Source organism: Salmo trutta, chromosome 10 (assembly GCF_901001165.1).
Source record: "Salmo trutta chromosome 10, fSalTru1.1, whole genome shotgun sequence".
In the NCBI taxonomy this organism is placed as follows: Eukaryota; Metazoa; Chordata; class Actinopteri; order Salmoniformes; family Salmonidae; genus Salmo; species Salmo trutta.
Genome location: NC_042966.1, coordinates 24770821 through 24787845, shown reverse-complemented (window position 1 = coordinate 24787845; position 17025 = coordinate 24770821). Strand labels below are relative to the sequence as shown.

General features: G+C 44.3%; 1 protein-coding gene across 8 annotated transcripts in view; it reads right to left on the bottom strand.

Annotated features, from left to right (window-relative positions):
* sdk2b (sidekick cell adhesion molecule 2b) overlaps positions 1–17025 on the bottom strand; it is a 442520-nt gene that overhangs the window by 5073 nt on the left and 420422 nt on the right. For 4 of the 8 annotated variants that reach the window (XM_029765043.1, XM_029765045.1, XM_029765047.1 and 1 more), the window contains 2 exons: positions 11609–11750; positions 364–420 (listed from right to left, as the gene is read on the bottom strand). In XM_029765043.1, coding sequence (XP_029620903.1) covers positions 364–420; positions 11609–11750 — 199 coding nt within the window. The remainder of the gene's footprint in view (positions 1–363; positions 421–11608; positions 11751–17025) is intronic. The other 4 variants (XM_029765050.1, XM_029765051.1, XM_029765044.1 and 1 more) reach the window with 3 other exon arrangements.

The window sequence follows — 17025 nt, the reverse complement described above, 5'->3', positions numbered from 1 at the left end:
CCAAACACACAAGGTTGTCTATGCATTATCATGATTGGAGAGGAGGGTGACTCATTACTGGACGTGCAGAGTAATCAGATCATTAACACAAGGGTTGACTGACTGGGTTTAACGTTAAATTAACCATCATCACTACAACAGCCACATGTTGAGCTAACATCTACTATGGGCATCCATCATACACACTACGACACCAGGAAGACACAGGAGAAATACCACAGGATCCTAGAGGAGTTTTACGGAAGGAGAGGAGAAGAGAGGAGAAGAGGAAGAGAGGAGCAAGGGGGATGGGGCTAGGGATAAGTCAGTCTCCTACTACCAGTCTACAGACACACAAGCAGGCAGAAAGCCACATATCCTCACCCAATTCAGTGGAAGCACACGCAGACCACCCGTCCCATACGAGAACACGAGGGCCTCCTATGGGTGACATGGACAAAGACATGCATGGTTTAAAACACCACAGTACAGTATGACGGCCACCATGATACCTCTTTGGTTCAGATCCCTCTTTGGGACCATCATCACCACCACTTTAAGAGGCGCTACACCGGTCAACTCACCTCCCTTAATAACATATTAAAATATGCCATTTAGGAGACGCTTTTATCCAAAGCAACGTACAGCAGTGTGTGCATCCAATTTCCGTATTGGTAACCCACAACCCAGACTGGCAAGCGTCACGCGCTACCAACTGAGGACCACTTGAGCCTTGTTCTACCAGCCATACCTGACACACACCACCTAAAACTGATCTGACAAACAAACCTGTGACCCCACTCTCCGAGAGTGTGTCGGGGTAGTTGGGACATGCAAAAAACACATTTCCAATTTACATGCGTGTAATACACACTTGTACGTGTGTGAAATAGCACAACTATAAACAGCCACAGAATTAAATTATTATTATAGAATGTATTCTGTGAACTTCCTGCCCAACCTTAGGATGTAGGCTGCCACCCAATGTTCCTCTCTATGTCATTCAAACAATCCCAGCAGGAATTTGAGTATTTCCAATAAGCACATTCTAGTCGCTGAACCCTTCATTTGTGTCTTTTCTAGATGCTTGGCCTATGCTCCTTTGTTTCGTGACAACCCAAAATTCCAGATGAACAGACAACAAACAACTCTTACCACTCTGTGGGCTCTGTTCATGATCACCCAATCGGCCCTAAAGAAAGCTACCAATCGACCAATCACAGCCAAAGATCGATGAGCTGGTTCACAAAAATGCTATCTCATTCCAAGGGCAGTAGCTTTCATCATGTTCAGCTAAAATGTTTAGGCAGCATATAACAAAAGATAGTGTAACAAAGAGTTTTTCTTTTGTAGATAGTGTCAGTTTTCAGCAGCCCACGGATGGTGGTGCTGATTTGGAGTGGTTCAAGTCTCTCTCTCTCTCTCTCTCTCTCTCTCTCTCTCTCTCTCTCTCTCTCTCTCTCTCTCTCTCTCTCTCTGTGTTGTAAAGATGTGCAAATAGTACAAAAGGGAAAATAAATAAACATAAATATGGGTTGTATTTACAATGGTGTTTGTTCTTCACTGGTTGCCCTTTTCTTGTGGCAACAGGTCACAAATACTGCTTCTGTGATGACATACTGGTATTTCAGCCAATAGATATGGGACTTTATCAAAATTGGATTTGTTTTCAAATTCATACATACATTTGGCAGGAGGTTAGGAAGTGCAGCTCAGTTTCCACCTCGTTTTGTAGACAGTGTGCACATAGCCTCTCTCTCTCTCTCTCTCTCTCTCTCTCTCTCTCTCTCTCTCTCTCTCTCTCTCTCTCTCTCTCTCTGTCCTCCTGCCCACCCCCCCACCCCTCCCCCCCAGGGCGCTGGCATTGGCCCCTGATGTTCCACAGACAAAGCAGAGAGCACACTCAGCTCTCATGCTATTGTACTACTGCACCTGTGTTACACATGGCCACGCTCATATTCCATCCTCCCCTGCCCCCGCCCCCACATCGCCCCCCCCCCCCGATACCCCACCTCTCATCAACCACTACAGCTTTCATGCCAAAGTACTATATTAATGTATGTCAAAAGAATTTAGAACAGCCAGAGGAGCTGATGACAGCGATGAATCACAGAAAAAGGCCACAGCTATCTGATTCCTAGAAAAATCACCCTCCTCCTCTGTGCTCTCTTTCTCCTCTTCTTTTCTTTCTACAGTGAATCAAAAACAGATATTGCATACAGCAAAGTCTTCAGCTTTTAACCACTTCAGTAGAGGGGGATGCTTAACATATAACACATAACATATCACTGTTTAACAGTTTCCTAACTTAATTTGAGTTGCTTAGCAAATTAATCTTGTGGTAATATCATTAGTTACATGAACATTTTTCTCTCTAGTGAGGAAATTCCCTATAAAAAGTTTTGCATCATCCAATGTGAAGTATCAATGGTCTCTGAGTGTCCCACTATAGCATTGTAGCTTCATTGTAAGCACTTCAACCCCACTAGGCAGCGATGGGACCGAATGAAAGGCATTCTTGTCATGCTTCCTCCACTTTCAGCAACACAACAAGAGACAAACAAGCAAAGCAGCCCTCACACTGATCTCAGAACAGATTAAGCCTCTCCAAGTCAAGTGACATTACCTCACTCCAGAAGTATTAGCTAACGCTGTGTCCTGAAATGCTGCTGCTGTGCATGTTTGTGTACAGACTTTGAGCGTGGGAAGTTTGTGTTATGTGCATGTGTGTGTGTGTGTGTGGCTGGTTGACACACTGGATTGCGTCCCACTCTGGCACACCCTCACTAGGGCTTTGGAGTGTGTTTGGAACAGATGTTTCGTTCTCCTGAAATGTTACCATCCACCACTCCCTCTCTTCCACCCTCCCTCCTTTCCCTTCCTCACTCTCTCCATTCCACATCCTTGTCCAAAAGAAACTCAAGGGTCCTATTGTGGAATCTACACTAAAATAAGACGTGTTAAATTATGCCTTGAGGTGGTACAGCCTGTGAAATGGTGATTCATTCCAACACATTAAAGGCTAATTAGGGGAGATGCTATGAATGGGCCAAGGCTTTAGGCATGAAACTCAGCTCTACACAGTCCCCAGGGGAGTTACCCTTCTATCTAAGGAAGAGAGAGAGAGAGAGAGAGAGAGAGAGAGAGAGAGAGAGAGAGAGAGAGAGAGAGAGAGAGAGAGAGAGAGACACCATACCAGCCAGTGGCAGATCCAAGACTGCTCTTTGCATAATTATTATGTTAAGTAACTAGAGTATCTAGAGATTAAGATTTCATCTCATTAACATGTGGAATATTTCTGACTGACGTTTTCTTTGGCGGAGGGTGGTTTTCATTTTCACGTTGACAGCAACATAAGGTTGAAATTTTATGCTGATGAATTGCTAAAATATGCTGCTGTCGACATCATCTGTATACTTCTGGCCCTTCTTTGTACACTGTGTTAACTAACCTCCAAACGAGCTTCAATGCCATACAACTCTCCTTCCGTGGCCTCCAACTGCTCTTAAACGCTAGTAAAACTAAATGCATGCTCTTCAACCGATCGCTGCCCGCACCTGCCCGCCCGTCTAGCATCACTACTCTGGACAGTTCTGACTTAGAATATGTGGACAATTACAAATACCTAGGTGTCTGGTTAGACTGTAAACCCACTGGCTCCAGGTCATCTATAAAAGTCTTTGCTGGGTAAAGCCCCACCTTATCTCAGCTCACTGGTCACCATAGCAGCACCCACCCGTAGCACGCGCTCCAGCAGTTATATTTCACTGGTCACCCCCAAAGCCAATTCCTACTTTGGCTGCCTTTCCTTCCAGTTCTCTGCTGCCAATGACTGGAACGAATATCAAAAATCACTGAAGCTGAAGATTTATATCTCCCTCACTAACTTTAAGCATCCGCTGTCAGAGCAGCTCACAGATCATTGCACCTGTACATAGCCCATCTGTACATAGCACATCTGTAAATAGCCCATCCAACTACCCCATCCCCATATTGTTTTTTTGTTTTTTTTGCTCCTTTGCACCCCAGTATCTCTAACTTGCACATTCATCTTCTGCACATCTATCACTACCTCCCTAATCTTACCTCATTTGCACACACTGTATATAGATTTTTTCTATTGTGTTATTGACTGTACGTTTCTTTATTCCATGTGTAACTCTGTGTTGTTGTTTGTATCGCACTGCTTTGCTTTATCTTGGCCAGGTTGCAGTTGTAAATAAGAACTTGTTCTCAACTGGTCTACCTGGTTAAATAAAGGTGAATATATATATATATATACTGCTCCAAAAAAATAAAGGGAACACTTAAACAACACATCCTAGATCTGAATGAAATAAATAATCTTATTAAATACTTTTTTCTTTACATAGTTGAATGTGCTGACAACAAAATCACACAAAAATAATCAATGGAAATCCAATTTATCAACCCATGGAGGTCTGGATTTGGAGTCACACTCAAAATTAAAGTGGAAAACCACACTACAGGCTGATCCAACTTTGATGTAATGTCCTTAAAACAAGGCTCAGTAAGGTGTGTGGCCTCCACATGCCTGTATGACCTCCCTACAATGCCTGGGCATGCTCCTGATGAGGTTGAAGATGGTCTCCTGAGGGATCTCCTCCCAGACCTGGACTAAAGCATCCGCCAACTCCTGGACAGTCTGTGGTGCAACGTGGCGTTGGTGGATGGAGCGAGACATGATGTCCCAGATGTGCTCAATCGGATTCAGGTCTGGGGAACGGGCGGGCCAGTCCAAAGCATCAATGCCTTCCTCTTGCAGGAACTGCTGACACACTCCAGCCACATGAGGTCTAGCATTGTCTTGCATTAGTGCATTAGGAGGAACCCAGGGCCAACCGCACCAGCATATGGTCTCACAAGGGGTCTGAGGATCTCATCTCGGTACCTAATGGCAGTCAGGCTACCTCTGGCGAGCACATGGAGGGCTGTGCGGCCCCCCAAAGAAATGCCACCCCACACCATGACTGACCCACCGCCAAACCGGTCATGCTGGAGGATGTTGCAGGCAGCAGAACGTTCTCCACGGCGTCTCCAGACTCTGTCACATCTGTCACATGTGCTCAGTGTGAACCTGCTTTCATCTGTGAAGAGCACAGGGCGCCAGTGGCGAATTTGCCAATCTTGCTGTTCTCTGGCAAATGCCAAACGTCCTGCACGGTGTTGGGCTGTAAGCACAACACCCACCTGTGGACGTCGGGCCCTCATACCACCCTCATGGAGTCTGTTTTTGACCCGTTGAGCAGACACATGCACATTTGTAGCCTGCTGGAGGTCATTTTGCAGGGCTCTGGCAGTGCTCCTCCTTGCACAAAGGCGGAGGTAGCGGTCCTGCTGCTGGGTTGTTGCCCTCCTACGGCCTCCTCCACGTCTCCTGATGTACTGGCCTGTCTCCTGGTAGCGCCTCCATGCTCTGGACACTACGCTGACAGACACAGCAAACCTTCTTGCCACAGCTCGCATTGATGTGCCCTCCTTGATGAGCTGCACTACCTGAGCCACTTGTGTGGGTTGTAGACTCCGTCTCATGCTACCACTAGAGTGAAAGCACCGCCAGCATTCAAAAGTGACCAAAACATCAGCCAGGAAGCATAGGAACTGAGAAGTGGTCTGTGGTCCCCACCTGCAGAACCACTCCTTTATTGGGGGTGTCTTGCTAATTGCCTATAATTTCCACCTGTTGTCTATTCCATTTGCACAACAGCATGTGAAATTTATTGTCAATCAGTGTTGCTTCCTAAGTGGACAGTTTGATTTCACAGAAGTGTGATTGACTTGGAGTTACATTGTGTTGTTTAAGTGTTCCCTTTATTTTTTTGAGCAGTGTATATAAAAAAATTGCTAATGACTTGAAGGAAATTGGTCTGAAAAAGATGTCTTAGAAAAAAAAGAGATGGAATAACACTCAAAATAGGTTAGAAATCACATTGACCTCGTCATCCTAGAGATAAAACTCTCAACACCCAGGGATAAAGACAAGCTTCTTTATGGAGACAGAGATAAAGAAGGTGTGGAGTCAAAGTGACATACAGTATTCTCTGAGAAAATCTCTAGACTTCTCAGAAGACTCGTTGCCCTAGAATACACTGAACAAAAATATAAACACAACATGTAAAGGGTTGGTCCCATGTTTCATGAGCTGAAATAAAAGATCCCAGAAATGTTGCATAAGCACAAAAAGCTTATTTCTCTCAAATGTTATGCACAAATATGTTTACATCCCTGTTAGTGAGTATTTCTCCTTTGCCAAGATAATCCATCCACCTGACAGGTGTAGCATATCAAAAAGCTGATTAAACTGCATGATCATTACAGAGGTGCACCTTGTTCTGGGGACAATAAGGCCACTCTAAAATGTGAAATTTTGTCACACAACACAATGCCACAGATGTCTGAAGTTTTGAGGGAGTGTGCAGTTGGCATGCTGACTGCAGGAATGTCCACCAGAATTATTGCCAGAGAATTAAATGTTAATTTCTCTTCCGTATCCGCCTCCAACTTCGTCTTAGAGAATTTCTCAGTACGTCCAACCGGCCTCACAACCGCAGATCGCATATACCCACGCCAGCCCAGGACCTCCACATCCGGTTACTTTACATGCAGGATTGTCTGAGACCGGGAGTATTTATGTCTGTAATAAATAATAAAGCCCTTTTGTGGGGGAAAACTCATTCTGATTGGCAGATCGCATATACCCACGCCAGCCCAGGACCTCCACATCCGGTTACTTTACATGCAGGATTGTCTGAGACCGGGAGTATTTATGTCTGTAATAAATAATAAAGCCCTTTTGTGGGGGAAAACTCATTCCGATTGGCTTTCTGATTGGCCCACCCACTGGCTGCTCAGTGGGTGGGCCTGGCTCCCAAGTTGGTGGGCTTATGCCCTCCCAGGCCCACATATGGCTGCGCCACTGCCCTGTCAAATCCATAGATTAGGACCTAAGGAATTTATTTCACTTGACTGATATTTCCTTATATGAACTGTAACTCAGTAAAATCGTTGAGCTTATATTTTTGTTCAGTATAGATGGGGGCAAGAGTGGAATGCATAGTTGGGTCTTCGGTGCAGTCCAACTCTTGTGAACTTTATCTTGGGAATTGGGGTTAAAAGAATCTCTCATAACCCCTCCATATATCCTCTTGCGTGTATCCTACCACTGGGGGCGCCACAGCGCATTTTGGAAAAAATGTGTTCCCATTTTCAACGGCCTACTAATCAAACTCAGAAGCTAGGACATGCATATACTTATTTTATATGGATAGAAAACACCCTAAAGTTTCTAAAACTGTTTGAATGGTGTCTGTGAGTATAACAGAACTCGTATGGCAGTCAAAACCCCTAGACCGATTGAACCAGGAAGTGGGATTCTGAATTGGACTCGACTTCACAGCCTTCCCTGTAATTCACAACGTGAAAAAATTATAATTGAGCACTTTCCAGTGCTTCCACTAGATGTCCCCAGTCTTTACAAAGTGTTTTGAGGCTTCTGCAGTCGAAACTCAGTGTAGGAGACGATGTGGCAATTGGTCACTGTAGGAGGGCCATCAGCATTGTGACGTCGGCGGCCGTGTCTGCCCCCACCTTTGGAAACGTTTTGAAACACAATGAAATCATCCCACTCGAATCTTATTGGCTCTCTTGTTGAAACAGGCCCTGAAGATTAATGTTATACAACGTTTGACATGTTTGAACGAACCTAAAGGAGGGAAAATAGTCATTTTTCGTTAGCCAAGTCCCGCGCCGGTATCAACCTTTGGTTACAGCCTTCGGACGCGCTAACAACAGCAAGCTAATGGAACATAAAGGATGGACTTTTTCGACCGAAAATACATTTGTCGTGGACCTGGGATTCCTGGAAGTGCTTTCTGATGAAGACAACTAAAGGTGAGGGATTATTGGCAATATTATACAAGATCAGATGTGATGTGCGATTGTTCCAAGATGGCGACGAGCTAGGCTTTCTAGCTCATTTTCTGAGTAACGCATCCCCTTTTATCTCAAAGTGTGATTACCCTGTAAAGTTAATTTAAAATCTGTTATGACGGGTGTTTTCAAGAGATATTCATCTATAAATCTTAGATTGACAATATAAAAAAAAAATATCGTTTTCGAATAGTAATTTATAAAATTGTAGCACTGTTTCCCAGGACGCATTTTATGGGAAAATAGTTAGTCAACGTCAGGTGCCGATGTAAAATGCTGTTTTTATATAGAAATATGACCTTTATTGAACAAAAGATTGCATGCTGTGTGTAACATGATGTCCTAGGTGTGTCATCTGATGAAGTTTGTAAAAGGTTAGTGCTGCATTTAGCTGTTTCTTGGTTATATGTGATGCATGTGCTTGGTCGGAAAATTCATATGATGCTACTTTTACCATGTACTCCTCTAACATAATCTAATATTGTGCTTTTCCTGTAAAACCTTTTTGAAATCGGACAACGAGGGTCGATTCAAGAGAGGTGTATCTATAAAACGATATGAGACAGTCCTATATTTGAAAAAAAATAATATTGAATTTCGTTATGCTAATGTCGCTAGGAGTTTTCGCTGGAAAATGATCCCGCTAACGGGATGAGACGCTCAAGAGGATATATATATATATATATATATATATATATATATATATATATAAATAAGAGAGAGAGAGAGAGAGATGCACTATCTCACTCTCATCATTGTTACAGTGAGCACAGCAGGAACCCCAGGCAGCAGACAAACACTAGGACAGTACAGAGGGAGGAGGATGAGGTGTGTTTGTGTGTGTTTATGCGCTCGTGTAAGTGTGTGTTTGTAAATATGATTATAAAAAGTTGATGGCGGAATCCCCTAAAATCCAGCTGTACATCATTTGAGACAGGGATTTAGTGTGACTACAGGGTTTTAATCCCCCTCTGCACACACACTGCTGTTGTTTAGGATGCACATATTCATCAGAGAGTACTGACAGATTTGGCTCTGGGCTATTGTCTGAAAATGTAACATTGCTGTCTCAGTATAAATGTCTAACATCAGAAATCTATGTAAGGAATTATAGTCTTTTATTGTCAAGTATTTCCTCTGTTTCTCTCTCTGTCTCTCAATTCAATTCAAAGGGGCGTTATTGGCATGGAAACGTGTTTACATTGCCTAAGCAAGTGAAATACAAAACAAAAGTGAGAAGACACAAAACAACATTGAATTAATATAATCTTTCTCTATCTTTTTATGTTTTAGTGACTCTAGCATACTCACATCCTATTCTATTTTTGTTTGGTTCCAGGAAGTGACATCATATGACTTAATGGCATTTTAATAATGCTACAGACCCTCGGAGTAGTTCCAGTCAAAACAATCATCTGCGTTGTTATGGGAGACAATCATAACACAGCAGTTTTTCAATGTGGTGTCTATGTCTCAGCTCCAGTAACACACAACGTCCATGGGTGGAGAACACAGATATTTCCTTTCCTCTCCCGTGATGAAGCAACACACTGGCTTAGTTCCAAATGGCACTCTATTCCCTCTATGGTGCACTACTTTTGAAATGGGGCAATAAGGCACTACAAAAGGAATAGGGTGCCATTTGGGGTGTAGCCATTATCTTCAAACCATCTCCCATCACCTCAGAGATGAGCTCATTCCATTCTCTACCGCTGGTCTCTATCCAGAGTGTCACAGACACACAGAGAGACGGTGACACTTGACTGAACAAACCGCCTAAGTCAACACTGTCTCCTGGCTTCTGGAGACTGTTTGTCTTGTCTACCTGCAGACAGCCCAGGCACAGTTGTGGTGGCCTGGTTGCTACGACAACCCCACATTAACAATCCCTTCTTAAGAGGAAGACAATAGCCAACTTATACCTGACACTGGAGGACTGGACTGGAGGCCTAAAGGGCTTAATGGAGACAGCCCCAACCCCAACCCAGCACTGAACAGAGCTGATAGCCTGGGGTTGTGTGTGTGTGTGTGTGTGTGTGTGTGTGTGTGTGTGTGTGTGTGTGTGTGTGTGTGTGTGTGTGTGTGTGTGTGTGTGTGTGTGTGTGTGTGTGTGTGTGTGTGTGTGTGTGTGTGTGTGTGTGTGTGAAAGCTGATGGCCTGGAGTTATCCGCTCAATAAAACTTCAAAGGAGCATCACATTCCTGGTCATCTGGGTGATGATATGGCTGTGCTGTCAGAGGGGATGGCAGGGGAGCCACGGGGCTAAGAGGAACAGGCTAGGCTCTGTGGGCTGCCAAGCCCATCAAATGTGGCTCCTGTCTGGGGTGGTGGCAGGGGTTGTTGGAGGGCTGTAGGGCTAGATATGGCTACTGTAGTTGAACTTGTTTGACAATACAGGGGTGTGGAACGGTAGATATGTCAGCCCGATGATGACATGTAAAAATGGCTCATATTGGAGGATGTTTTGGTTGTAGGGAAAGATCCTGTCCGTAGCAGTTCATTGGGTGGGAGATTTCTCCATTGATGTGAAAGAAGCTAAGCTCTTGATAAGGTGGAGAGAGACTTCTGGCTCTTTGGAATTCACACTGGGATGGATTTAGTAGAAACGGAATCCCAAATGGCACCCTATTCCCTTTATAGTGCACTACTACAGTGCCATAGAGCTCTGGCCAAAAGGAGTGCACTATAGAGGGAATAGAGTCTTAGATAATTTGGGAAAGCTAGAGTAGAAAAATCCAAGATGAAAGAAAACATAGAAGGAAGGCTGAAACCAGGGGAATTTAGAACCGCTTCTCCCTCACTTTAATCTGACTGCCATCGAAACCAGACTACCGACCACAGGGTTTTCACACAAACCACAAGAGCAGAGTACAGGAGGGAGAGAGCGTGAACAAAAACAGCAACAAGGGGATCAGTATAGACACAGGGGGAAACGAGCTAGCCAGGAAAAATATCAAAATGAAAAGCGAGATACAAATTTCATCTGAGGGATAAAGAGAGAGGGAGAAGCAGAGAGAGAGAGAAAGATGAGAGAGAGGAAGCGAGAGAGACATCCAGTCCATTGATGAAAGCTGTTCATTGGGCCCCAGCCCTATATGTCCCTCTAATTCAGCAGATGCCAACAGCAGACTGGGACCGGTATTGAGGGGCATTATGGGTAACGGTTTCCCAAGACGAGGACAGGGCTGTGGAAGGAATCCAGTCTGGGCCTGAGAACTCCAGTCTGTGTGTATATGTGCATCCTCTGTGCTTGATTCCGACCACCACCAGATCTGGGCACAGGCCACTGGCCCTACTCCCAGAACCTGCCTCCAGCGCAGATTGACAGCCCCATAGAGACCAGGAGAGACATGGGACACATTTCACATCCAAACCTATCAATGCCCTGAGTGTGCGCACAGACAAGGTTACATTAGATCACAACCAGGCGCCTGGATAATGCACTGAGCCAATCACTCCGGCGTGCTGTTTCCTCTAGGTACAGATCTAGGATATAGCTGCTCCTCCCCCAGGCCTAATCTTAACCATTAGTGGGGGAAATGCTGATGCCACACCCTTAGATCAGCATCTAGGGGCAGAGCATCAATGTAAAGGTGAGGTGCAGAGGGATTCAATATGTTGACAGACAGACAGTGTGACATACAGTGAGATGGGAGACGTTAAGAGTAGTAGTACATACTGTTGGTACCTGAGAGTCTGATATCTCAGATGGTTTCTCGGTCAGGCTGCTGGTCTCAGCCGGGATCAGATCGTTGTACTTGGTGGTGCTCAAATCCTCATCAGAGTAGTTTAGACTGCCTGGGCTGGGCCGAGGAGGAGACCTGAGGAGACAAGACCATATTTATATATATATATATATAAATGAAACCATCAAGTGATGGATTTTAAACAAATACATGCTGTCATCGAATAACCCCATGCCATGATTAGATAGTGAAAAAATACACCAATCTCTTTCATAAGTTCTTTAAACAATACAAGCTAATTTACCAACATTTCTGAAAATGGATATATAGCGTTTTGGAAACAGAAAGTTCCATCCTCTTAAACAACTTGTATTAAATCACCCCAAAAAATCCCATTCACACATCAGAGTGACATGGCACAGAGAAACTGTATGAAAGGAACCAGGAAAACAGTTGAAGGATACACACTGATGATCAGTGAAATGTACTGAACTGTCTCCAGGCACTTAACACTAATAGTCTACTTTCAAGGGATACAAAGACTGTTCCCTCTAATATCTGATGGAGACACTACATTGACTTTTTGTTTGGGTAGTGGTGGGAAGGGGGCAGGGAGGTATGGTGGGGTTGTTTATTATCAGGATCATGGGACAGCCATTAGATCCCAGCCTGCCTGCAGTCAGCATGAATCATCTCTTCTGATTAAACACTGTGGGCTGCCTGTGCATGCAATGGCAGGCACAGTTAGCCTTGTGACCAACTCATGAATTGAACCCTTATGGAGTAGAGGAGCTCACTGCATAGGCAGAAATCCCCATGCAGTCTCAGGTAGGAAGGCTCAGGATGTGTAGGTTAGGTTATGTTCGCTCTCTTGTAAAAGTTATCATCCATATGAATCATGAGATCCATGTAAGAGTCAACAGCCATGTTTCATGGAGCATGGGTGACACTTTAAAAACCTCATAGATAAGTGTGGAGTGGAGGTTTACAAGGGCACGATTTATGAGTATGGAGTGAGGGATCTTTATGAGCAGTGGAGTGAGTGAATCAGTGTAGTGGATAGGGTCAAGGGGAGGGTATTGAGAATGCTTGTTATGAGAGCGAGAAGGGGAGAGAGAGAGACCTCACAACACCCACAAGTGGTGCCCTCAGAACAGCTCTCTCGAAGCACTCAAGGGTTCTTCTTAAAATTTGTTGAAAAAAAGATGGCTTTGCGTTCTGCATACGTTCCTCCACATTTTCCTCCCTCTGTCCCTAAGCCTGTTAAACAATCAGACATCTGTTTTTGTTGATTGGCCCTGGTTGGTTTGGCCGGGACAGCCTCTCTCAATCTCTCTCTCCTCTTTCTCTCCCTCACTGTCTGTCTCTCTTTCTTTCTCTCTCTCTCCATCAGGCCACACCAAACTGTTCAGTTTTACAGTCCAAAATCAACCTTATTTTGCATAAGTATTTTTTCCACAAATATTTTGTTTATAGGTTGAGTGCATTCTCAAAACCAAACTTTGAAACATGTTCAACTTTGAGCGTTTGTTCTGACCCCCCACCCATTTTAAATCAAACTAAAATCTTAAACCTAGACTTTCACATCTCTTATTCCCCAACATTTGACAATTGTCTAACAACGGAAAAGCAATGTACATTTATGTATTTTTTGTCCTGCTGTATCTGGGGCTCTGTAATAGGGGGGGGGGAGTAATCACGAGCGTGGTGCTAACAAATTTGAACTAAATCCCAACCCTTTAGAGAAATCACGGAGAGAGCTGCAATTCAATTACATCTAATACTGTTAATAATTTGTAACAAGATTACATTTAATACACTTGGATGCAGGAGTGAAATGTACACAATGGAAATCTATTCATGTATTATTGACATTTTCCATAAGTTAAAGGTCATGAACAGTCCAAATCATGTTTTTCTTGAAATTGGATGATATTTGAAGGAAACCAGATCAAAGTATAAAAAATGACTGTTGCTTCTACATTGAGCAACTTTGATCATGAAGTTACTGGTCTCCTCCCGCATGTCAAACATTTGTATTCATTATTAAGGGGACAAGGTGACATCACCTTAACTCTCATTTTAATACACCAATGGTAACATGATATTTTCTTACCTAATTTTAAATAGGTACCGCCTTGTAACCAACATCATAGAAGGCGTGTTTGCAGAGGGTTGTGGTTTATATTACTAGATACTCTACTGGTGCCAATATCGGACTAAGTTGTCAGAAAATATAATTAAAAGTTTACCCCATTCATCTATGGCAAAGATACTTATATGTTTACTCTTTCATCTCTTTCATCTGTGTCTGGTGTTACTAGCTAGCTAGCTCTTCAGCCAGCATGGAACAAAAGGGGGGAAGGGTCATTCAAAACTCAGACGCAGTTGTCAAGTCAACACATCCGTCAGTGCTGCTGTGAACTGCATCACAAGAAACATGCAAAATGTGAAATGTATATAAAAAATAATTTAAAAAAGGATATAATTGATGCAATTTCAATGTTGTTTGAGTTGCTTTGTGTATCACCAAATTTGCTTGAGATAACTTTACTGCAACACAGATCACTGCATCCAAGTTGTTTAACAAGAGCTGTCATGAACATAAGCTCAGCCTGTCTTTTCAAACTTCCTGGTAGTTAGCCATGAGAGTAAAAGTACTTTTCAGAAAGGGGAGTTCAGGACCTTTAATTTTGGGCCATAAATGGCTGTTAGTAGATCCTTGATCCTATAACCTCCACCACTGTGACCTTGCTGACAGCCCTGTTAGATAGAGGAGGACACACAGTCACTAATGAAGGACTGTACCGCTTGATAAGCGATACAAGTTGCAACATAAGTTGCAACATTCTCCTTGCTCCTCCAGATAAGGTCCGGATCATGTTGAGCTAGCTCAGGTCTCCCCTGTCACGTCCCAGCTGTCTGGAACCTGGACAACGCTAACATCCATCTTCCTGGAGCCGTTGGAGGAATTGCTGAGCAAGTCTGCTGTCCATTTGCTGTTGGATCAGAGCCTATCCCAGCCCGGCCCAAGTCTGATGTCTGTCTGCTGTTGGATCAGAGCCTATCCCAGCCCGGCCCAAGTCTGATGTCTGTCTGCTGTTGGATCAGAGCCTATCCCAGCCCGGCCCAAGTCTGATGTCTGTCTGCTGTTGGCCTTAACGTCCCCGGACTGACAGACAAGAAAAGTCTCCCTTCGTCATTTAGATAAAAAGCAGTTCACCGTGTCATAAAATGTCAACACAAACTCTCAATGACAAACCTGTAACTTCGTCCCATCACATTCTCCCCTCTGCAGTAAGATCTATACAAATCTCCACTACTAATTCAAATTGCTTATTGGTCCTGGGCTAGTCTCACGCACCAGACGTTACAAGAAGATGCAGATACACATTGGGCTGGTTCCACAATAGTCTCTTCTGTGAGAAAGGACTAGTTCCACAAGATTAGTCGTGGCTGGGATAGCCCTGCTATGAGCAGACAGGGTTAAGGAGTGAATGTGAAGAAATGTTATTGTCGGCCCTGTGGGAGATTATGATAAACTGCTTGTTTAACAATTCAGAGGAAGCTCTGCTCAACAAACCACTCCTCCCTCCCTCCCTCCCTCCCCTCTCTTCCCCCATCACTCAGACGCTTATCCACTGTTGAGTGAATGAGGTGTGAAATATTTAAATTCTCAAGTTGTAGAGAGGGGTAGTAGCACACACTTTACCCTCTCGTAAACCACCAATTTTTATTTTTATTTTTTTTATTTATCCTTTATTAAACTAGGCAAGTCAGTTAAGAACAAATTCTTATTTACAATGACGGCCGACCAAAAGGCAAAAGGCCTCCTACGGGGACGGGGGCTGGGATTAAAAATGTCAAAAATAAATAAAAAATATAGGACAAAACACACATCACGACAAGAGAGACAACACAACACTACATAAAGAGGGACCTAAGACAACATCATAGCAAGGCAGCAACACATGACAACACAGCATGGTAGCAACACAACATGACAACAACATGGTAGCAACACAACATGGTAGCAGCACAAAACATGGTACAAACATTATTAGGCACAGACAACAGCACAAAGGGCAAGAAGGTAGAGACAACAATACATCACGCAAAGCAGCCACAACTGTCAGTAAGAGTGTCCATGATTGAGTCTTTGAATTAAGAGATTGAGATAAAACTGTCCTGTTTGAGTGTTTGTTGCAGCTCGTTCCAGTCGCTAGCTGCAGCGAACTGAAAAGAGGAGCGACCCAGGGATGTGTGCGCTTTGGGGACCTTTAACAGAATCTGACTGGCAGAACGGGTGTTGTATGTGAAGGATGAGGGCTGCAGTAGATATCTCAGATAGGGGAGTGAGGCCTAATAGGGTTTTATAAATAAGCATCAACCAGTGGGTCTTGCGACGGGTATACAGAGATGACCAGTTAGAGTGCAGGAGTATAGAGTGCAGTGATGTGTCCTATAAGGAGCATTGGTGGCAAATCTGACGGCCGAATGGTAAAGAAAATCTAGCCGCTCGAGAGCACCCTTACCTGCCGATCTATAAATTACGTCTCCGTAATCTAGCATGGGTAGAATGGTCATCTGAATCAGGGTTAGTTTGGCAGCTGGGGTGAAAGAGGAGCGATTACGATAGAGGAAACCAAGTCTAGATTTAACTTGCCTGCAGCTTTGATATGTGCTGAGAGAAGGACAGTCTAGCCATACTCCCAAGTACTTGTATGAGGTGACTACCTCACGCTCTAAACCCTCAGAGGTAGTAATCTAGTAGGAGTAGTAGGTGGGTGGGTGTATAGTGAATGCTCAAGGGGTATAATCCAACCATACACCCCACATCACTCCTCTGCCCCCTTCCTCAGGCCCGTGGGACTCATTAACAATAGGTGCTCTAGTGTTCCACAGCACAGTGCACTCTGGGAGTGCTTCAAGCTCCTTTAACTCACACCCTCATTCCTTCACATATCACTGTAGATGTAAACACACTGGCTCAAACAACACAATAGAGCAACACTGTTTCAATCCTCTCTTCCTCAGAGTGAGGAGATCCAGTACGGATAGCAGTCTCCAGTTATTCCCCTCCTTACACCTCAGCTATGGGGAGTTCAAAGATAGCAGAGGTAAATCTGAGCATTCCTCCTCTCACCCCTCCTCTCACTCCTTCTCACCGTTCTTCTCAACCCTCCTCTCACCCCTCCTCTCACTTGGCTAGCCGGCTGCTCCTCAAAGGCCAGGGCACCTTTGATCCTTTCCCAAGGGCAAACACACACACACACCTCCCGGGGATCAAGGACAGGGCTAATTCCCCCGGGCACGGCATCAGAGCATCAGAGCAGAGGGCACCTGGCTCTCCAGCTGGTTGTTGTGAGCTCGCTCGCCGTCAGTCCCAAATGGAGCCCTATTCCCCATT